General features: G+C 55.7%; 1 protein-coding gene across 4 annotated transcripts in view; it reads right to left on the bottom strand.

Moving 5' to 3' along the window:
• Window positions 1-22,448, bottom strand: part of OSBP2 (oxysterol binding protein 2) — a 141,604-nt gene that overhangs the window by 103,802 nt on the left and 15,354 nt on the right. For all 4 annotated transcript variants that reach the window (XM_089323388.1, XM_008272140.5, XM_089323389.1 and 1 more), the window contains one exon: window positions 4,368-4,576. In XM_089323388.1, coding sequence (XP_089179514.1) covers window positions 4,368-4,576 — 209 coding nt within the window. The remainder of the gene's footprint in view (window positions 1-4,367; window positions 4,577-22,448) is intronic.

Genomic DNA, 22,448 nt, shown 5'->3' with positions numbered 1-22,448 from the left:
AATGGCCACCACGGCCGGCGCGCTGCACTGATCCAAAGGCAGGAGCCAGGTGCTTCTCCTGGTCTCCCATGGGGTGCAGGGCCCAAGCACTTGGGCCATCCTCCACTGCACTCCCGGGCCACAGCAGAGAGCTGGCCTGGAAGAGGGGCAACCGGGACAGAATCCGGCGCCCCGACCGGGACTAGAACCCGGTGTGCTGGCGCCGCAAGGCGGAGGATTAGCCTAGTGAGCCGCGGCGCCGGCCACACCGAACGTTTTCACACGGTCTTGTTTTCATCACCGGCAGATATTTGATAAATACGAAGATGAAACATTTCAGGGGGCCAGTGTTGTAGTGTAGTGGGTAAAACCACTTGCAGTGCCGGCATCCCATATGGGCACTGGTTCAAGACCCGGCTGCTCCACTTCTGATCCAGCTCCCTGCTAATGACCTGGGAAAGCAGCGGAAGATGGCCCAAGTGTTTGGGCCCTGCACCCACATGGAAGACCCAGAAGAAGCTCCTGGCTTTAGGTCAGCCCAGCTCTGGCTGTCGTGGCCATTTGAGGCGTGAACCAGCAGATGGAAGACCTCTCTCTGTCTCTCCCTCTCTAATTCTACTTAAAAAAAAAAAAAAGAAAGAAATATTTTAAAAAAAGAAATGAAACCTTTCTCTCTCATTGGTTTACCAAATTTGTGATGAAATACAATTTGGTGTCCAAGGACAACCTGACTCTACCAATTTCAGAAGAAGTTGCTCAGAATTCAGTCTCTGGGGAGAGTGAGCCGTGAAGGAAATCATACATGAAAACGCACTGGTCACACCACTAGCACGAATTTTGCACTGTGTATATATCATTTTAGACACATCAATCAGGTACCCACGTTACGGCTTCTTTGTTTCGTATAGGTCTTTTTTTTTTTTTTTTTTTTTTTTTTTTTGACAGGCAGAGTGGACAGTGAGAGAGAGAGACAGAGAGAAAGGTCTTCCTTTGCCGTTGGTTCACCCTCCAATGGCCGCTGCGGCCGGCGCGCTGCGGCCGGCGCACCGCGCTGATCCAATGGCAGGAGCCAGGAGCCAGGTGCTTATCCTGGTCTCCCATGGGGTGCAGGGCCCAAGCACCTGGGCCATCCTCCACTGCACTCCCTGGCCACAGCAGAGGGCTGGCCTGGAAGAGGGGCAACCGGGACAGAATCCGGCTCCCCGACCGGGACTAGAACCCGGTGTGCCGGCGCCGCTAGGCGGAGGATTAGCCTAGTGAGCCGCGGCGCCGGCCTCGTATAGGTCTTTATATGCTATGTGTTGCCTTTTAAAATGAAGGCCAGGGGCCAGCACTGTGGCGCAGCGGGTTAACGCCCTGGCCTGAAGCGCTGGCATCCCATATGGGCGCCAGTTCGAGAAACGGCTGCTCCTCTTCCAATCCAGCTCTCTGCTATGGCCTGGAAAGCAGTGGAAGATGGCCCAAGTCCTTGAGCCCCTGCACCTGTGTGGGAGACCCGGAGGAAGCTCCTGGCTCCTGGCTTTGGATCGGCGCAGCTCTGGCAGTTGTGGGCAGTTGGGGAGTGAACCAGCCGATGGAAGACCTCTCTCTCTCTCTCTCTCCTTCTCTCTCTGTAATTCTGCATTTCAAATAAATAAATAAATCTTTAAAAAAAAGATGAAGGCCAGCCTAACGTTGAGGGTTCCCCAGCTTACAACAAGAGACACGGCAATGCACACCAGTAGAGACCACAATGCATGCTGGGAAAGACCACAATGCACTTTGGGAGAGATCACAATGCACACTGGGAGAGATGGCAATGATGCTGGGAGAGACCACAATGCACACTGGGAAAGATGGCAATGATGCTGGGAGAGACCACAATGCACACTGGAGAACCCACAATGACACTGAGAGAGACCACAATGCACTTTGGGAGAGATCACAATGCACACTGGGAAAGATGGCAATGTATGCTGGGAGAGGCCGCAATGCAAAGTGGGGCATAGTGACCAATGGCTCCAGCCAGCCCCTTCTTCCTGCCCTGAGCTAAAACTCCTCACCAGGACCCACTGACCCCCCACCCAGGCTGGGAGTCGATGCCAGAGAGCCGCGGCTGGGCCTGCTCACGCCTGCAGCCCTGTCTCCTGGGAAACACGCACAGGGCCATGAGACCCGTGCCATTTTGCTCACAACATCCTAAGGCCCACAGCTGCCCGATCCCTGCTCCTGGGCTGTGCAGACACGATTTTCACCCATCAGAAACGCTTGCTATGGCTCTGGGGAGGCCGGGCTGTGGGGAGACAGCTGTCACACCCCGCCACTGGTGTCTTACAAGACAACCCCGAGGGAAGGAGTCTGACAATGCCTCACAGCTGTATAACCCGGCACCCAGCTCGGGGGCGGCATACTCCATTTTTATTTGTTGATTGATCGATCGATCGATTGATTGATTTGAGAGGTAGGGCGAGGGAAGGAAGATGGGAGGGAAGGAAAAAGAGACGAAGAAAGTTGCCATCCACTGGTCCACTCCCCAGATCCTGGGATCCATCCAGATCGCCACACAGGTGGCAGGGAGCCAGTCACGACACCTGAGCCATCAGCTGCCGCCCCCAGGGCCTGCACCAACAGGGAGCAGGAACGGGAGCAGAGCTGGGATTCAGACCCAGGCCCTCTGCTAGGAGACACGGGAGCCCTACGCAGTGTCTTAACTGCTAGGCCGAGGCCCGGCCCATGCTTCGTACACACCTGTACACATGTGAAATGAAGTCTTGCAGGGTCTCCCGCTGCAGCAGGGTGTCGGAGCTAAACAGGGCAATGGGCTGGATAAAGTACGATGCATCCACACAAGGCATCCTGCACTCGTGTAAGAAAAAGGAGGGCTGGCGCTGCGGCTCACTAGGCTAATCCTCCACCTAGCACAGCACACTGGGTTCTAGTCCCGGTCAGGGCGCCGGATTCTGTCCCGGTTGCCCCTCTTCCAGGCCAGCTCTCTGCTGTGGCCCAGGAGTGCCGTGGAGGATGGCCCAGGTCCTTGGGCCCTGCACCTGCATGGGAGACCAGGAGAAGCACCTGGCTCCTGGCTTCAGATCAGCGCAGTGCGCCAGCTGCAGCGCGCCAGCCACAGCGCCATTGGAGGGTGAACCAAAGGCAAAAAGGAAGACCTTTCTCTCTGTCTCTCTCTCTCACTGTCCACTCTGCCTGTCAAAAAAAAAAAAAAAAAAAAAAAAAAAAAAAAAAAAAAAGAAAGAAAATGAGAAAAAGAGAAAAAGGAGCACGCTTCTATGTACCGACAGGGAAAACATTCCAAGATGCCTCGCTAAATGGAAAAAGGCAAGCTGGAGAATTGCATTTGTTTTGAAATAAGTACCAATTTGAGTATACAAAGGGTCTTCAGGAAGTTTGCGCAAAATGTGTATTATGAAAAGCTACTCAGGGATTTAAAAAAATGTCTTTCACAAAAATACCTTTGAGTTCCACTCTCCGTCAGCTTTTTCATTCCACTCTGCGTTAGCTTTCTCAAGGGCCCTTGTATATCTGCCTCTGGGAAGCAGAACGAAGCGGCGGCGCTGGGCACGGAATCCCAGACAGACTTCACTGCACGGGCAGGGGGAGCTGCTGCTTCCGGGGTGGGGTGCAAACATTCCATCTTCAAAAACGGAAACTGCTCGGGGGGGGGGGGCTGCTTAGCCTAGCAGGCACTGCACATCACGGTGCCAGGGTACAACACCCAGTTCCAACTCCTGACTCCGGCACCCGGCTAATGCGGACCCTGGCACGCACCCGGCGGTAGCTGAAGCCACTGGGCTCCTGCCACCCATGGGGGAGGCCTGGACTGAGTTCCAGATCCCAGGTTCAGCCCTGGCCCGGCCCCCAGCCATTGCAGACATTTGGGAGTGAACCAGTGGATTGGAGAGAGCTCCCCCGCCCCCGCCGCTCAAATAAGACGAGTAACAGTAAAAATGCGTTAAAGTCTAAAGTCAGCCTCTTGCTCAGCACCTCCGAGCCAGCCTCTTACCCGGCAAAGGCAGCAGCTGTGTCTAAGCAGCCTTAAGTCCCCAGAACAGGGGCCGCGGCGGGAGTCCTGCCCGAGGCACACGTCTGCAACCCGGAATCCCACCTGAGACTGCACCTCTGAGCCTGGCTCTGGGGCCTCTCCTGAAAGCCAGGCGACCAGACTCATCCAAAGAAAGGCACGCACAGAGCCCGCACCAGCCCGAGAGCTGCCGGCCACCCCTGGTGGCCTTGGCGGAGCGGCTGAGGGTCACACGGAGCTGGGCGGGGAACAGCAAGTACACACCAGACCAGCGTGAGTCTCATCATTGCCGTTCGCCCCAAACACTTCCAGCCCCCACTCGCTGCAGATCCAAGGCGCCACAGTCCACACCACCATGCCGAACGCGCGCTACCTGAATGGATTTTCATCACCCGGACCGCCTTGGCCTTGGCCAGCTCCAGGGCGGTGATCCACTGCTGCCGGTCCACCTCTGAGCTGGCCTTGAGGTGGTAGCTCCTCGCCCCACTGATCAGCAAGATCCCACAAGAGTTCTCCGTGTCCACGTGGGCGGTGGCCAGGTTGATGGTTCCACGGCAGGTGTGCGCCATCTCCCCCTGGTTCCTGTAGGCATGAAAGAGAGGGCAGGGGGTGAGGCTCCTGGACTGAAGATAACCCTCGAGGGCATCCGTAGAATCCCACGCCCTCAGAGCCGGGGAGGCCCCTGTGTCAAAGCTGGGAGATGATTCCTATTGGGGTTGACTGGTCACAGCTTGGTGGAGGGGGGGTCTCTGAGGCCACGTGGCTGTGGGAGCCACGTGCTGGGCATGCCTGCTGTGGACTGAGCCCACGCAGGCCCGAGAGAGAGAGGAGGTGGGGGAGCATCTACCCACGGCCCCACAAGGCGGAGCAGGTGCACCCCAGAGTCCACGCCAGACTCTTCCCATGAGGTCCCAGAATCATGGAGTAGGAGCAGGTTGGGATCCCGTCCCCTAAGACTGAGACTGGGGACCCGGAGCCCAAGGGGGTGGGCTCGAGGGATCAGCCCTGGGACACGTGGCCCCTGCCGCTGGCTTTGTGTCACCCCGCGAGACTCACGAGGGTGCCCCCTGTTCTGTGATGGCTCAGAAGGCACTGGCTGGGTGAACACCACGCTGGTCCCTCCCTCTGCTAGTTACCAAATGGTGGTGTTAAGGGTGGCAGAGTCAGGGGAAGCAGAGGGGACTAATGCACATGCCATTTGCCACCGGGGCCCAGCGCCTGAAAACCGAGAGCCAACACATGGCCGCACTACGGAACTCACTCCTGTAGACCCTCAGAGCAAACGGAGGGCCCCGCCCTGCCCCGTGACACCCTCAGAGGGACTTGGAAGAGTGGCAGCACTTCCTCCTGCCCGAGGCAGGGTCTCCTGGGGTGATTTTCTGCCAGCTCCTGCTTGTCCTCTGTTGTCCCCGGCTGTCCTCGCTGCTTCTGCGATTCTAACGTCACACGACATCCATCTCTTAGGCGAGCGGCCACTGCCCTCTGACTCCCTGTGCTCATATCACCTGCCTCTCGGGGGACCACACAGAGTGGGGGAAAGTCCAGCTCTTGGGTGCTGGTGTCGTCCGCTCAAAGGGAGCTCACTCGGATTTGCCAACCTGGGAAAGCTGGGCGAGCCTGCAGGGAGAGTTCCACTATCCACTCGAAATTATTCAGGTGGTGTCGCGACTGATCGAAAACGGCAGTACGGTGGCCGAGGGGGAAGGAAGAGCAGGGGCAAAGACCACCGGGCAAGAAGTCGGCGGCTTTCATAGAATTAAAAAAAAAGTCCCGTGGCCAAGTGATCAAGAGAGTGAGAAAGTGGATAACAAAGATAGATAGATAGATAGACAGACAGACAGACATGATGAACCAGAAACCAAGCCAGGACCAAATTCAGTACCTTGTAGGCTACTTGGACTCTTATCCTAAAAACTCAAGCAGCAAGCCTTTTTGGGCTCAAGAAAGAAGCAGAGAGAGTCAAGAGTTCTAGAAGTTTCTGCAGAAAAACAGGGAATTCGGTCCAGGTTTCCATGTGAGTGGCAGGAACACAATTACTTGAGCCATCAGCACCGCCCCCCACAATGTGACTGAGGAAGCTGGAATCAGGACCCCCGCGGGGTCAGGGGTCACTCCAGTGTGGGGTGGGGATGACCACACTGGCATCCTAACCACGAGGCCGAACGCCCACGTCCCTGGAGTTACAACCTTTCAGTGTTACCTTTCTGCATTCTTTGGGAGGAATTCTATAGCAGGACATGCGAACTTCGGGGCTAAAAACCTTTAAAATTGTCGGGGTCTGACGCATTTGCTAGCACTAGGATTTAGGGGCCCTTTGGGAAGTGAATACATTGTACTAGGCTGGTAGGGCGGAGCCCCCATGATCCAATCCTGGTGGCTTCATAAGGAGAGACCCCCCCCCTCCCCGGGCACAGCCGATGCCTGTGCACCCTGTTTCTCTGCTTCATGGCCCAGGGCATCCGCCTTCGCTGCCCTCTGACCCACCCAACCTTGCACCTGTGAACCTCCCTAACCGTGCGCCAGGGTAAACTTCCTCTCTTCCTAAACTGCAGCTCTGAGGCATTTGCTATGGTGACGAGAAGCTGACCGATACACCTGACGACCTCCAGGCAGCCCGGGCCGTAGCCCACGGCATCCCAGTCCCAACATGGCCCGCACGCTCACGCTGTCTTCCGCTGTTTCTTAAGGAGACATGTTCTGAGGTATCACTTGGGTGTCTGGAGGATACTGGAGCTATTTAGAACACAGGGAAACAACATACAAAACACCCACAGTGTAACCTTCCCGCACAAGAAGGCACCACGACCAACATCCTATGAAGCGAGCTACGGTGACCCAGCAGCGACCCTGGGCACACTCTCATTCCTGGCAAAGACACCGGGCACCAGAACTCGGCAGCCCACCATAGCTGATGTGGCACTTCCTGAGCCACGGAGGCCACCTGTGGCTAATGGTTACCCATCCGTCGTGGACACAAGCTCTCTTCTGTCCCCTCTCTCAGTGCCACCTCTGGGGTCCAAGCGTCATCTCCAAGTGTAGGCTCTGGCTTCCACAGTGGCCACCAGGAGGCTACATTTCTGCAACCCTACAGCGTGCACTACTTAGGGCCTCCCAGGTCAAGCGATGACCAGCTGGAGGTGGGAACCGGGCACTCGTGTCCTCTGTGGATCTACTTCTCCCAGGTGCCCTTGCAAACCTCCTGGAGAAGCCCATGAGCCCAGGGAAGGCAGGTGAGGCGGTGGCCAGCCCCACAAAGCATCACATCACACCACGCTCATCGTGCTGTTCCACGGGAGAGGCCCACCCACCTGCAGTAGTGAGCAGTCCGTTCTCTGGGAAGACCCAGGCAGCCACCAGCTGCATCAGACCCCTTCCACCCCGGAGCCATGAACGGTTTGTCCTCAGTGCAACAGGTGCACAGCATCTGCTCACGGCGTCCAAAGTTGCCAGCGCCTCATCGGCTGGCCTAGATTTCCACATGGCAAGGCCTCAGACCAGATGGCCCATTCCAGCCAAGGAGGCGCAACTATGCCCATGACTGTGACTTCACTGGTGTCGCATGAACCCCACTGTTACTCAGGGACCGTCAGCCCAACAGAACAGCGGGTCAGCTGAGGCACCGACGGGAAGACATTGCCTCGGCTCCAGCCTGTCTCAGGAGGCAGGATGCGCCTTGAACCGACAGCTGGCAGGTGCAGGTGTGTCTCACTGTCACACAGAGGAACCCCTTCGAGAAGTTGGGCTATGCCTTCCCCGTGCACTCAGCTGGGTTAGAAGTTCTAGTTGTAGGGGGAGAAGGGAATGCAGCACAATCAGGTGCCCACTGAAACGGAAGCTGCCCTAGCACCTGGCCGCCCCGGCTCCTCCTGCCAGTGGCCCACAAAGGAGGGGGTGACTACACCGCAGGGGCCACTTGTCCTAACTCCCATGACAGTTATGCTAACAGCCCAGAGGCAATGGGCAGAGAACGTCCCCAAGGTGACCCAGAGGATTTGCTGGGCCACCTCCCCTACTATTTCCATGCCTGGTCAAGGCCATCACTGGACAAGGCAACTATGGACTTGGACCCATGAGGACCAGCGTCACAGCCCGGCCAAAGCACTGGCAGAGGCCTCGGGGGTGGGGGGCTGGAGTGGGTCACAGAGGAGGAAGCTGAGGGGTCCCCACCATGAGCTTGTGTCCTGAGACTCCCCCAAACGGCCACCACCAAGGACTGGCCTCTGTCCCTGAGCAGAGTGGAGGGAGGAGGGTGTAGGCCAGGATCGTGGGAGTGCGCTCAGGCCTGCGGGCACAGGCGAGGACCCTCGTGGGATGCAGCCCCCGGGGACCTTCTCAGATTCCCTCCACCACCTCCTGGCCGGCACCTTAGCGTGTCGCATCGTCCCTCCACGCGTGGACCCACCACCGTGAGACACGGAGCAGCCCTTCCACAGACTCCCGTTTTCTCTTTGGGAATCTTCTAGAAAACTCCCTGTGCCAGGTGTTGGGTTCTCGGGGGCTTTCTGCTCCTGGAAGGCAGAGAAACAACTGCTCGGGGCAGAAGAAATTTTATTGGAAACAGGATAGCAGAGGAGAGGGAGGGTGGGTGGTAAGAAGTGGGTCCAGACAGCGAGCAGGGGACGGGAGAGCTCAGTGCCCGGGGATGGGCAGTTGTCTTTCTACACCCCTGGCCTTGGGGAAGGGGCGTGTGCATGAGCTATAAGGTGGGCCTGACCAGGCAGGAGGCTCCCCTGATGGGTGTTTATCTAAATTACTGATTTAAGGTGTACGTCTGCCCGGGACAGGTAGGCAGGCAGCCCTAAGGGTCACTCCACCGTGACAACCTCAGGACTCACTCCTCACTGGGACCTGGAGGTGTGAAGTTAACGATTTCCGTCCCCAGCGGCCCAGCCACTCCCAACACCAGGCATGCTGAGCGACCTGCTGGGCAGTGACACCAGCCAGGCGACACACCGCACGGTCCCCTTCCTCCACCCTCTGCCTCCCTGCCCCGGGACCACGTCTCCCAAACAAAGCCTCAGCTCTTTCATCCTGGCCTCAAGCCTGTTTGCCAGAGGACTCGCCAGAAACTGCCTAAGGGCAAGCAGAAAAAAAAAAAAAAAACTCAAATGGACAGAATTTGGACACAGAGAGGGACCACCTGCCACAGTGGAGCAAAGCACTGGCCCCGATCAGCCTCGAGTGTGTCTTTGGTTCGGCGTGAGCTCAAGCTGACCCTGATCCACTTGGTCAGTTCCCATGGGAACTTCCAAATTCTGACCCAGCCGGAGCTTCCTGGGAGCCGCCATCGACAGGATCTGCGCTAGGGATCGAGGTCACCCAGAGAAAACCAGATGCGGGGTGCTGGCCGCGGAGAACGTGCTAGCTGGTGACAGAGACAGGCGGGTACGTTGCAAGCCACTGTTTATTAATGGATTTGAGAGAACAGGGTGTGCACGGGGTGGGAACTCATCGAGCTGGAATTGACCCACTCTGTTGCCTCTGCGCTGAACTCCCACAAAAAGTTGTCTGAGGGGCTGGCGCTGTGGCGTAGTGGGTAAAGCTGCCACCTGCAGTGCTGGCATCCCACAGGGGCGCTGTTTGAGTTCCAGCTGCTCCACTTCCAATCCAGCTCTCTGCTGTGGCCTGGGAAAGCAGTAGAAGACGGCCCAAGTGCTTGGGCCCCTGCACCCATGTGGGAGACCTAGAAGAAGCTCCTGGCTCCTGGCTTTGGATCGGCCCAGCTCTGGCCATTGTGGCCATTTGGGGAGTGAACCAGCAAATAGAAGACCTCTCTCTCTCTCTCTCTGTTTCTCCCTTTCTCTGTCTGTAGCTCTACTTCTCAAATAAATAAATGAAATATTAAAAAGAGAGTGGGGGGGGAGACAGAGGGAGGAAGAGACTGGAGTGAAGCATCGCAGGGCAGAGAGGCAGGAGCTGGTGCTGCAAACGCCAGCGTTAGGGAGGCCACCATGGATTCTCCCCTGCAGTCTTCAGAGGGACGTGGCCTTGACTGTGGACTTCAGCACCTGGATCTCGTACTTCAGCCTCCAAAACTGTGACACGATAACGCTATTTTTTTTTAAGTCACCCCATTTGTAACACGTTCCGTACGAGTGGATTCAACCAACTTGCAGATGGAAACCATTTGGGAAAAAAAAATACACACACACCTATACTAAATATATATAGAGGTTTTCTCTTGTCATTATTCCTTGAACAGCATAGGGTAACAGTTATTTACAGGGCACTTACTTTGTATCAGGTATGGTGAGTAATTTAGAGGTGATTTAAAGTATTGGACATAGCAGGTGTGGAGCCTAGTGGTTAAGACTTCCATCTCCCGCCCTGGAGTGCCTGGGTTCAATTCCCAGCTCTGGCTCATGACCTGACCCCAGCTTCCTGCTAACGTGCACCCTGGGACCATGGCCACACATGACCCCTCCACACAGCGCACTCAGCCTCCGTGGCACCTGCTCAGCTCCCCTCACTTCCCAGAGCAGCCCTGCCCGAGACCTGGGCGTCACAGCTCAGAGTTTCTCCCTCTTCCAGCACCAGAGCCCAGACAGCTCAAAGTAGTCAGCAGAGACTCGGGCTCTGGCCAGCGGCACCTGCTTACTCAGGACAGTGTGGACAGGGGCAGCCATGGTGCTGGCAGGAACTGTGACAGGGGACGTGCCTTGGCAGTCACAGGCAGCCCCACCCCGCGGCTTCCTACCACAAGGAGGTCCAAGATCCACAAGCTCCAAGACACACAAGCTCCTGCTGCCAGCACAGCCCCTTTTGCCAACTGTGTGTATTTCTGGCTCCTGCCGCTGAGTCCCCGGGAGGCACTCCCAGAGGCCTCATCTCCCTCTGAGGACCATCATCTCCCAGGGGTCACCTGCAGCCGCTGGCGCTGGCTTCCTTGTGGTCCGGAGGGCTGAGTCAAATCCCAAGCCACGGAGCACTCAGGCCCCCAGCAACCAAGTGACAGAACACGCTTGCAAAAACCTGATCAGCCCATACCACAAACACCACGCTCTCAAATGCCCATTTGCCCACAAAGCAGAAACTGAAGTTGGGGGGCAGGTGTCTGGCAGTTACAACGCTGCTTGGCACGCCGGCAGCCTGTATTGGAGGGTCTGAGTTGAAGCAACAGCTCTGCTTCCAATTCCAGCTCCCTGCTACTGCGTCCCCTGGGAGGCAGCAGGTGGCGGCTCAGGTGCTTGGGTCCCTGCCACACACACGGGAGACCTGGATTGAGTTCCTGGCTCCTGGCATTGGCCTGGCCAAGTCCCAGCTATTGTGAGCCTTTTGGGGAAGAAACCAGTAGATGGAGGATCTCTCTTTCAAATACATGAAAATAATTTTTGGGAGGCTGGCACTGTGGCATAGTGGCCAAAGCTGTCACCTGCAGTGCTGGCATCCCTTATGGGCACCAGTTCAAGTCCTGGCTGCTCCTTTTCTGATCCAGCTCTCCGCTATGGCCTGGGATAGCAATAGAAGATGGTCCAAGTCCTTGGGCTTCTGCATCCGCATGGGAGACCTGGAAGAAGCACCTGGCTCCTGGCTTCGGATGGGAGCAGCTCTGGCCATTGCAGCCAATTGAGGAGTGAACCAACCAATGGAAGACCTCTCTCTCTCTCTCTCTCTCTCTCTCTCTAACTCTGACTTTCAAATAAATAAATCTTTTTTTAAAGAAAATTTTTTTATTATTTATTTGACAGGTAGAGTTATCGACAGTGAGAGAGAAAGAGAGACAGAGAGAAAGGTCTTCCTTCCGTTGGTTCACTCTCCAAATGGCCGCCACGGCCAGCACTGTGCCGATCCGATGGCAGGAGCCAGGTGCTTCTCCTGGTCTCCCATGCGGGTGCAGGGCCCAAGCACCTGGGCCATCCTCCACTGCCTTCCCACGCCACAGCAGAGAGCTGGCCTGGAAGAGGAGCAGCCAGGACCAGAACCCGGAACCCATATGGGATGCCGGCGCCGCAGGCGGAGGATCAACCAAGTGAGCCACGGTGCCGGCCCCTAAAAAAAAGAAAATTTTTAAAAACTCAGAAATGACCTGCAGTCAGCTCTCAAAAATTGCTGCTCTTGCCCTTGAGTTTCCTGACTGCTAGACAGACATCAGGGTGGTGCAAGCCAGGCTCTGAGCCGATCCTACAACAGGGCAAAGCCAGCGCAGACCGGGTGACGGCTCGGTCTGTCCACAAGGCGGGCAGAGAAATGGGATTCGAGCGCATGGGCAGCTTGCAGAGAGGAGCGTTTCTGGCTTGTTTGGTTGGAGCCTTCTGGAAGCTTCCGGCAAGGTGGCAGTGACATCAGGGCAGGGACACGGCACAGGTGTTCTCTGAGCCCACTGGGAAAGCACGCCGTCCCCAGACTCTGCTGCTGCTAGCTGTGTTGGGGGGGGGGGTGGGTGGACGCTCTGTGGGAAACCAGGCCTGTGAGGACCTGTGCTGGGCAGTCATGACACAGGCAGCCCCAGGGTGTCAGTGTGCAGCCTGGGGACTCGTCACAAACGGGCCTTCCCTGCACACCTGCTGCGTGAGTGGAAGACTGCCTGGAGGAGGAGGGCGGAGAGGATCTGCGGCTGAGGAGGGAGCCCTGGGCTCTGAGCACAGCATCCCCTGGGACCTGGTGGGTACTGGCGGGCGGCCGCTCCTAGCACGGTGGCTGAACAGGCCTGGTGCTTGCTGCTCCACATCCCCAGCCACCAGGGCTCACAGGCCAATCCCAAGCATTTGTGCAGTTTCAAAAAAAAAATATTTTTTAACATTTATTTGAAAGGCAGAGAGATGGACAGAGATCTGTCACCTGTTGGCTCATTCCCCAAATGCCTGCAACAGCCATGGCTGGGCCAGGCTCAAACTGGGAGTGGGAACTCCATCCAGATCTCCCAGCTGGGTGGCAGGGACCCAGGTACCTGGGCCATCCCCTGCTGCCTCCCAGGGTGCACGTCAGCAGGAAGCTGGAACCAGGAGCAGAGCCGGGACTCGAACCCGCGATGCGGACATCCCAAGCAGCGTCTTAGCCACAACGCCAAACATCCACCACCGCATTGATTGCTTAGGGTGTGATAAGGTTAGATCCCAGTTCCAGCCGAAGAACCGGAAGCGGGGAGATGCAGAGTCAGCCCTGCCCCCACCCTGTGTGCTACCCACTGGGCTGCACAGCCTTGTCCCCAGGCATCACCTGTACTGCCCAAAGCCACCCATGCTGGCCACGCAGTGCCACTCAGAAAGCACTCAACGTCACAAACAGACGCACCTGCGGTGCCGCGGGTGCTCCCAGAGGCGGCGGCACCATCGCTATCCGCCTGACCCGGTTTCTTTTCGCCTCTGGCCTCATTCCCGGCTGTTGGCGGTCTCCCTCGAGAAATGTCCACAAAACGCTGCTCCGAGGACATTTCTGATGTTGTTTGGAAAATGGAAATTAAAAAAGAAAGAAAAAAAAAAGAGGTTCGGGAGCATTCTCCTGAGACTCAATCGTGCCTTGTGGTTTTACAAATGCAGGTGATGGACGGTGACAGACAGAGGACAGCGACTCAGATCAGAGCCCGACTTCCCAGGGCACACAGGCGCATGCGTGGGACTTGTGACCCTCCCAGGGGCTACAAAGTGGGCCAACCTGGCACCAATCTGGTTAGCAAACGTCAATCACACAGAGCCTGCTCGGCAGGTGCAGGGCAGAAATTAATGCTGGCAAAGGAGAGGAGGCAAGAAGGTGACAAACCTCCCACCCTGGCTCCCCCTGAATGGCTCAGGACCACCAAAAGCCAGAGCCGGAAGGGGGTGTCTTGGCCACCACCAACACAGAGCGCTTTCCACGGAGAACACTGGGGAGCTGTCCAGAAATCTCGCCTTGGTTTACTTGGTCAGTGTGCTGGAAAGCCGAGACGTGAGGTCTACAAGATATGGACCTGGCCTGTTTGTTCCTGCCCAGGCCGGGGCTAACAGGGTGGGAGCTCCGAGCCCATGTGCCGGCTGAGTGAACTGCACGGACCTCCTCCAGCTCGAGGTTGCACAAGCAGTGGAATAAACCCCAGGAGACGATCAGTCCCAGCCAAGAGCATGGTGACGCCAGTCTGCGCCCCCACCCAGAGTCCCCCCACTTCATGTGCTGCAGGTAATGGGGACAAGGTCCCATTCCATCAGCGTCACTCACTGAAAGTCCATGAGGGGGCCGGCGCTGTGGTACAGTGGGTTAAAACCCTGGCCTGCAGCGCTGGCATCCCACACGGGCACGGGCTCAAGTCCTGGCTGCTCCACTTCCAATCCAGCTACCTGCTAATGGCCTGGGAAAGCAGTGGAGGATGGCCCAAGTGCTTGGGCCCCTGTATCCACATGGGAGACCTGGAAGAAGCTCCTGGCTCCTGGCTTTGGATCAGCCCAGCTCCAGCCATTGCAGCCATTTGAGGAATGACCCAGTGGATGGAAGATTCTCTCTCTCCCTCTCTATATATAACTCTACCTTTCAAATAAAATAAATAAATCTTACAAAAACAGATTTACTTATTTATTTGAAAGGCAGAGTTACAGAGAGAGCAGTTGGGGGGGGGGGATTTCCATCTGCTGGTTCACTCCCAAATGGCCTTGATGGCGAAGGCTGGGCCAGGCTGAAGCCAGGGGCCTGGAGCTCCATCCAGGTCTCCCCCGTGTGTGAAAGGGGCCTGAGCACTTGGGCCGTCTTCCCCTGCTCTCCCAGGTGCACCAGCAGGGGCCTGGATGAGAAGTGGAGCAGCCAGGACTGGAACGGGCACTCCCATGGGATGCTGGCGTCACAGGTGGTGGCTTAACCCACTGTGCCACAACGCCAGCCCCCATCAGACCCTGCGTGTGGCCCCACCAAAACGTCGGAGCATCATGCAGAACCCAGCAGCGTCTGAGGCAGTCCCAGCAGTCTGTCGGTAGGAAGCCTGCCACAGGAGGACTGAGCCAATGCTCAGACAAAAACAGCCTCTCAGGCAGAAAACCGGTAAAGACCGCACTTCCTCTGCCGGGGCAACAGCAGGTCACTGTGGTGAGAGTTTGGAATTAGGAGACTGGTCAGGCTGCAGTCGCACCCCTGGACAGCCCCAAGCAGAATTCCCGGTCCTCTCCGACACGCCTCCTCCTCCTCCCGCAGCCCCATCAAGCCGGCGCTGGCCCACAGAGTGGCCTCTACAGCGCACCCTGCCGGTCCACGCCTGCGCTGCATTTTTCAAAATCTCGCCCCGCTTAATCCCAACATTCTGCTTTCAACCCTTTACCTGGGCCCTCTGTCTTCTTTCTTATTTAAGGGATAGGCAGACAGTGCCTTCCTCTGCTGATTCACTCCCCAGATTCTGTCTGCAGTGGGCCAGGCTGAAGCTGGGAACTCAGTGCAGGTCTCCCGCGTGGGCGGCGGGGACCCAAATACGTGAGCCATCAGCTGCTGCCTCCCCAGGACCTGCCTCAGTAGGAGGCTTGAGAACCAGTATTCAAACTCAGGTGCGTGAATAGGAGAGGTGAGTCCGTTAGTGGACATGTTAACCACTAGGTCCAACGACCCCCTCCCTCCCTTTCTTTCTTTAGGATGAAGTAACCGCTGGCTCCTCCGTGCCTGCTGCCCCCAAGCTCCCAGCCTGCCAGTTTCCTGGCTGAGCTTGCTTTGTGCACCTGCTGGTCCCCTTCCCAGTGCCCACTTGTGTACCTCCTCCTGCCTGCCGGCTGAAATGCCACTTCTTCCAAGAAGCCTTCCTGACTTGCTCTGCTAAGCTCCCGCTCCCCCCTCCCTCGCTGAATTCTCATTGTCACGTTATCTGTCCAAGGCAGCTTCGGGCTAACGCACAGCGCAGGGAGGCAGCAGATGAGGGCTCAATTATAGGTCCTTGCCGCCTACGCACGGGAGACCCAAATTGGATTCTAGGCTGCTGGCCTTGGCCTGGCCCAGATCCGGATGTTGCAGGCAGTGGGGAGTGAACCAATGGATGGAAGAGCTCTGTTTTCTCCTTCTTTCTAACTCCCAAATAAAATAAAAATAAATAAGTACTTTTTAAAAATCCATTTAGGGGCCAGCGCTGTGGTGCAGAAGGTTAACGCCCTGGCCTGAAGCGCTGGCATCCCATATGGGTGCTGGTTCAAGACCCGGCTGCTCCACTTCCAATCCAGCTCTCTGCTGTGGCCTGGGAAAGTAGCAAAGGATAGCCCAAGTCCTTGGGCCCCTGCATCCATGTGGGAGACCTGGAAGAAGCTCCTGGCTCCTGGCTTCAGATCGGTGCAGCTCTGGCCGTTGTGGCCAATTGGGGAATGAACCATCCGATGGAAGACCTCTCTCTCTCTCTCTGCCTCTCCTCTCTGTGTAACTCTGACTTTCAAATAAATAAATAAATCTTTTAAAAAATTCATTTAAGTAAGTAAGGGTAAAACGTCAAAGAAATGAGTATTAACAGTAACATCAACCCATTTGACAAATAACCAATCACTAAGCAATGATCAGAATTGACTTTTCCTACCTCTACAAAGCTGCAGTTTTTGTACAATTACTCATTCCAAAACCACCAGCTGTTTCCATAACAAGTTTAACAGTGAGAGCCAGCAAAGAAATAAAAGATATCAGGAAGAATGAAATGGAAATTCCAGCACCGAAAAACACAAACAAAACATAACTCAATGAAGAGACAGAGAAAAATACCAGTTTACTTGAATATAGAACAATAGATATTATCCAAGCTAAATGACAGAAAGAAAACAGACAGTGGGGGAAAATGACCAGACTCTCAGGGACCTGCAGAACTATAACAAAAGATCTGTGGCCGGCATGTGGCACAGCGGGTAAAGCCCCCGCCTGTGACACCGGCATCCCATGTGAGCACCGCCTGGAGCCTGGGCTGCTCCACACCCAATCACCCAATGCAGCTTCCTGCTAATGCACCTGGGAAAGCTGTGGAAGACGGCCCAAGTGCTTGGATCCCTGCCACCCATCTGGGAGACCCAGATGGAGTTCTGGGCTCCTGGCTTCAGTCTGCCCCAGCCCAGCTAATGTGGCCATTTGGAGAGTGAATAAGAGGATAGAAGATCTCTGTTTCTCTTCCTCTGTCTCATATCCACATCCATGTTGTCTTTCAAATAAAGGAATAATTTTTTAAATGTCATCAGAAACTATGGAGGCCAAAAGGAAGTGGCATATTTTTTAAGTGCTGAAAGAAAAGAATTAACCTAGCATCCTATAGCTCTTGAAAGTATTCTTCAGGAATGAGGGCGAGGGGAAGACATTCTCAGATAAGAGAAAGCTAGCAGGGGCCAGAGCCACCACCTGCAGTGCCAGCATCCCATATGGGTGCCTGTTCGAGTCCCTGCTGTTCCACTTCCGGTCCAGCTCTCTGCTGCGGCCTGGGAAAGCAGTGGAACACAGTCCAAAGCCTGGGGCCCCTGCACCTGTGTGGGGGGACCCGAAAGTGGCTCCTGGCTTCAGATTGGCGTAGCTCTGACTGTTACGACCATTTGAAGAGTGAACCAGTGGATGAAAGACCTCTCTCTCTGCCTCTGCCTTTCAAATAAAGTAAATAAATCATAAGAGAGAGAGAGAGGAAGCTGGAGACTTTACCACCAGCCGACCCACCCTAGAATGCCAAGGAAGTCCCCTAGAAAGACAGAAGTGATGACAGGAATCCTGTAGCGTCAGCCAGGAAGAAAGCACACAGGAGCGACGATGCGAATCAAGACAATCGGCTTTCCTGCCTTTTTTTTTTTTTTTTGACAGAGTGGATCGTGAGAGAGAGAGAGAGTAGAGAGAAAGGTCTTCCTTTTGCCGTTGGTTCACCCTCCCATGGCCACTACGGCCGGCGCGCTGCGCTGATCCGATGGCAGGAGCCAGGAGCCAGGTGCTTTTCCTGGTCTCCCATGGGGTGCAGGGCCCAAGCACCTGGGCCATCCTCCAGTGCACTCCCGGGCCACAGCAGAGAGCTGGCCTGGAAGAGGGGCAACCGGGACAGAATCCGGCGCCCCGACTGGGACTAGAACCCGGTGTGCCGGCGCCTCAAGGTGCAGGATTAGCCTAGTGAGCCGCGGCGCCAGCCTGCTTTCCTGCTCTTAAGTTCTCTATTTTAGGTTGGAAAAAATGAAAAGCTGCCTGCTCTGAGTCTACACCACCATCACTGGCTTCTGCGAAGGACCCAACTCACTTGTGTGATAACTGGCGAGTTAAGGAAAGCATGGCGCCTTCTGCCTTTCCCAGATCACAGAAGCCCCTGGAGGCAGCAGGTGATGCTCAGGTACTTGGGTCCCTGCCGCCCACATGGGAGACGCAGATGCAGTTTGGACTTCCGGCTTTGCCTGGCTCGCCCTGACCATTGTAGGCATTTGGGGGTGAACCAGTGGGTATAAGATCTCTGTCACTCTGCCTTTCAAATAATATTTTAAAATAAAATAATGATTTTTTAAAAAACAAAGGTTTCCGAGTGACAGGAAGTGGCAAAGGGCCCGGAGCCAGCTTCTCCTAGGGCTGGCACTGCAGTGTAGTGGGTTAAGCCACTGCTGATGACGCACCCTATACTGGAGAGCACCAGTTTAAGCCCTGGCTGCTCCGCTTCTAATCCAGCTCCCTGCTAATGCACCCGGGAAGGCAGTGAGAGATGGCCCAAGTACTTGGGCCCCCGCATCCACATGGGAGACCTGGATGGAGCTCCAGGCTCCTGGCATCGGCCTGGACCAGGCCTGGCTGCTACAGCCATTTGGGGAGTGACCCTTCAGATAGAAGATCTCTTTCTCTCTGTCTCTCCCTCTCCCCCTTTCTCTCTGTCACTCTGCCTGTCAAATAAAGAAATAAATCTTAAAAACAAAAGATTCCTCCTAACCAAAGCTGGGACAATCTGATAGATCTAGATTATAACCCATTGGATCAGACAGAAATTCATGGACTTATACTGACAGTAAGCAGAATAAATAAATGGTGGCTACGGACCCAGTACAATGCCCACTAATAAACGTAGAAAGGCTAGTGCTATTAGAAAATCGCCAACCAGCAACTATCTAAATAATAACTTATTTAGGCAGGAACCACTACAAGACGCTAAGGACAGTGGGTGGAGGTTCGCTGAAGAACAGGATTTTCAGAGCCTCAGTGTCTCTCCCCATAAACATACTCACTAATCACACATTGATCAGCAATTCTGAAATTCATGGAGTCTAGAGTCGAGGGATCCGGCCAGCACCAAGTAAGCCCAGCGCTCCCAGTTACATCACCAGCAAGGAGACAGAGCCACACGACATGTCTCCGGATACGGTGTACCACTGAGGACACAGCAAGTCGGCCGTGCCCCTGGTGCCCCCACATACAATGTGCAGGCCCTGAACATGAGAAATTGTTGGATAATCTCAAAGTGAGGACCGTCCTGCAAAGCAACATCCAAGGCTAGAAGGGCAGGGACAACACAGAAGTACTGCTCCAGACTGGAGCTAAAGGGAGAGACACGACAACCAGACGCCACGGGTGAGCCTGGAGCGGCTCTGTGCTTCTAAGGGACATTACCAGGACCGTGGGCAGAAAAGGAAGGGGGTTCCACAGATTAGATGCATTTATTCTATCCATAGTCCTGTCGGGAAGAATGCTCTTGTTTGGTTCAATTTAGATTTTTTTGTTTAAGATTTGCTTATTGGGGGCCGGCGTCGCGGCTCACTAGGCTAATCCTCCACCTGCGGCGCCGGCACACTGGGTTCTAGTCCCAGTCGGGGCGCCGGATTCTGTCCCGGTTGCTCCTCTTCCAGGCCAGCCCTCTGCTATGGCCTGGGAGTGCAGTGGAGGATGGCCCAAGTCCTTGGGCCCTGAACCCGAATGGGAGACCAGGAGAAGCACCTGGCTCCTGCCTTTGGATAAGCATGGTGCGCTGGCTGCAGTGCGCTGGTCTCGGCGGCCATTGGAGGGTGAACCAACGGTAAAAGGAAGACCTTTCTCTCTGTCTGTCTCTCTCTCTCACTGTCCTCTCTGTCTGTCCAAAAAAAAAAAAAAAAAAAAAAAAAGATTTGTTTATTGGAAAGGCAGCGCGACAGAGAGAGAAGGAGAGGCAGAGAAATCTTCCATCTGCTGGTTCATTCCTCAAGAAGCCACAGCAGCTGGGACTGGGCCAGGCTGAAGCCTGGAGCTGGAAACTCAGGCTGGGTCTCCCACGTGGGTGGCAGGAGCTCAACTACTGGAGCCATCACCACTGCCTCCCAGGGTCTGCGTTAGCAGGAAGCTGGAGCCAGGGGCTGGAGCTGGGAATGGAACCCAGACCCCAGGACACAAGTGTCTTCACTCCTAGGCCAAACACTTGTCTCAAAGGGAAGATTTAGGGCATGATACATAGGGATTGGGTTCTTTATAATGGAAATGTATGAAATATACAGAAATGGAGACGTTACATAGGAACCCCTTGTCCCTAGCACCCGGTGTCAACAAGTCATAGAGGGCCCCTCCATGCTGTCTACGGCCTCCCCACCCCATTTAAGCTGAGGCCAACCCTGGACGTTTTAAACTGCCACTTCTACATATTTCAGTATCTCTCTGTCTCTTTGCCTCACAAGTAAATTTTTAAACTTTTTTTTAATTAGGGGAAAAAAAAAAACCTTCCTTGTGCATAGCCTGGCACAGGCAGGGGGCTGTGCCGTGCTAAGCGTCTCTTGATGAGAACGAAGGAGATGGCGGGGTCCCCAGGGCTTGGGGCCGCATCTATTTTGAGCGAAGTCGTGAGCCTGTCAGATCAGCGTCTCCCACACAGAACAATCCAGGGCCCTGGAGTGGATCTGGTTGTGTAAGCCGTCATCGCACAGTCTCTGCAGCTGCAGCTGCCATCTACGGGTTCGTCCCGCAGGCTAGGTCCTTCCTTCCACGGGCGACCTGGCGTGCACGACCAAGACCCGCAGCACAAACCAAACACCAGGCCCAGCTTCCACACAAGACAATCCGTTCCAGGCTGGCGATGCCAGGAACTCAACGGAGATCAGGTAAGGAGACAACCCCAGGTGTAACCCACAGAGGCCACAGGTCTGTTGGGGGGACGTAGCGTTCACCCCAGAGTTCTGCTGGTTCCCCTCCAGGATGGTAAGCCACGACATTAGCCCTACATGACCAAATCAAATACGGAAGTGACTCTCGCCCCGCTCCCACGGAAGTGGAACACCAGTAAACAGTCACATGACGACAGCAGCCTGCAAAACCAAAGGCCCCCGGACCCCCTGGGCAGCTGGAGACCCCAAAGCCGAGAGCCTGTGTTTGTAGGTAGCCAGCCTCACCCCTGCCTGGTGCTTGTATTCACTCGATTTGGCTTCTGCAGAGGGCCTGCCGCCAGCCAGAGCAGACCCTGCGCCCTGAGTAAAGGCCCGGATGATGGCCAGGGTCAGGTCTCCATCAGGGCGACCACTCTCCTGCGCCCCCACAGCACCCGACAGTAGCATGTGACCTGCCTATAGGAGGAGGGTCCCCACCCAGCCAGTCCCCCAGAGGCAGCAACACACAGTGCCTGGAAACCTAGTGCAATCCAACCGGGAAAGAGTTTTCTGACATCCAGAGCTGTCCGAGGGCCAACAAGCATGCCCTGGGAGACAGGCTGGCTGTGACCTGAAGGGTGCTCCGAGGCTGCCGGTAGGGAGCTGAGACACCAGAGGAGTAGGCACATGTTCGGCCTGATGACCTTGATTTTTAAGAGCACGGGGTCGGCGCTGTGGCATAGTGGGTAAAGCCACCGCCTGCGATCCAGCATCCCACGTGGGCGCCAGTTCAAGTCCCGGCTGCTCTACTTCTAATCCAGCTCCCTGCTAATGTGCCTGGGGAAAGTAGTAGAAGGTGGCCCAGGCACCGGGGTCCCTGCACCCACGTGGGAGACCTGGAGGAAGCTCCAAGACCCTGGCTTTGGCCTGGTCCAGCCCTGGCTGTTGCAGCCATTTGGGGAGTGAACCAGTGGATGAAGGATCTCTCTCTTTTTCTCTCTAACTCTGCCTTTCAAATAAATAAATAAATTTTAAGGAAATGAAGACCATAGGTCTAAAGTCACCCAATTGCCTTCTTTCTTTTTATTTGTTATATTTATTTGAGAGCGGCAGACAGGAGAGTCCCCATCGGCCAGTTCACTTCCCAGATGTCTGCTACAGCTGGGACTGGGAGTCAGGAGCTGAACCCATGGGTGAAGGCCTTGAGCCATCACCTGCTGCCTCCCAGGGTCTGTGCTGGCAGGAAGCTGGAGGCAGGAGCCGGGGGCGGTCATCAAACCCAGGCGCTCGGGTGCAGGCTGTGGGCGTCCTCGCTGCCCTTGTTATTAACTGCCGGGCCAGACGCCTGCCCCCAAGCTTAAAGACTCCTCAGGGCCTTTCCTATCAAGAGCCTTTGGCCGCCACACCCTGCAACTCCACCAAGGCTCAGGAGAATCCTGGCAGCTCCCCTGGCAGCTCCCCAGGCACCACGCACGTCTGCAGCGAGTGGCCGGCCAACAGCTACCCAACACCAGGTAGGGTGTGCCGGCGTTCTGGAAGGAGCGACTGGTCCTGCCTTCTCGCTTGCAATG

The sequence above is a fragment of the Oryctolagus cuniculus genome, chromosome 21 (genome assembly GCF_051225735.1).
Source record: "Oryctolagus cuniculus isolate XC-2025 breed Fujian yellow rabbit chromosome 21, ASM5122573v1, whole genome shotgun sequence".
Classification (NCBI taxonomy): Eukaryota; Metazoa; Chordata; class Mammalia; order Lagomorpha; family Leporidae; genus Oryctolagus; species Oryctolagus cuniculus.
This window is presented reverse-complemented; position numbering and strand designations above follow the sequence as displayed.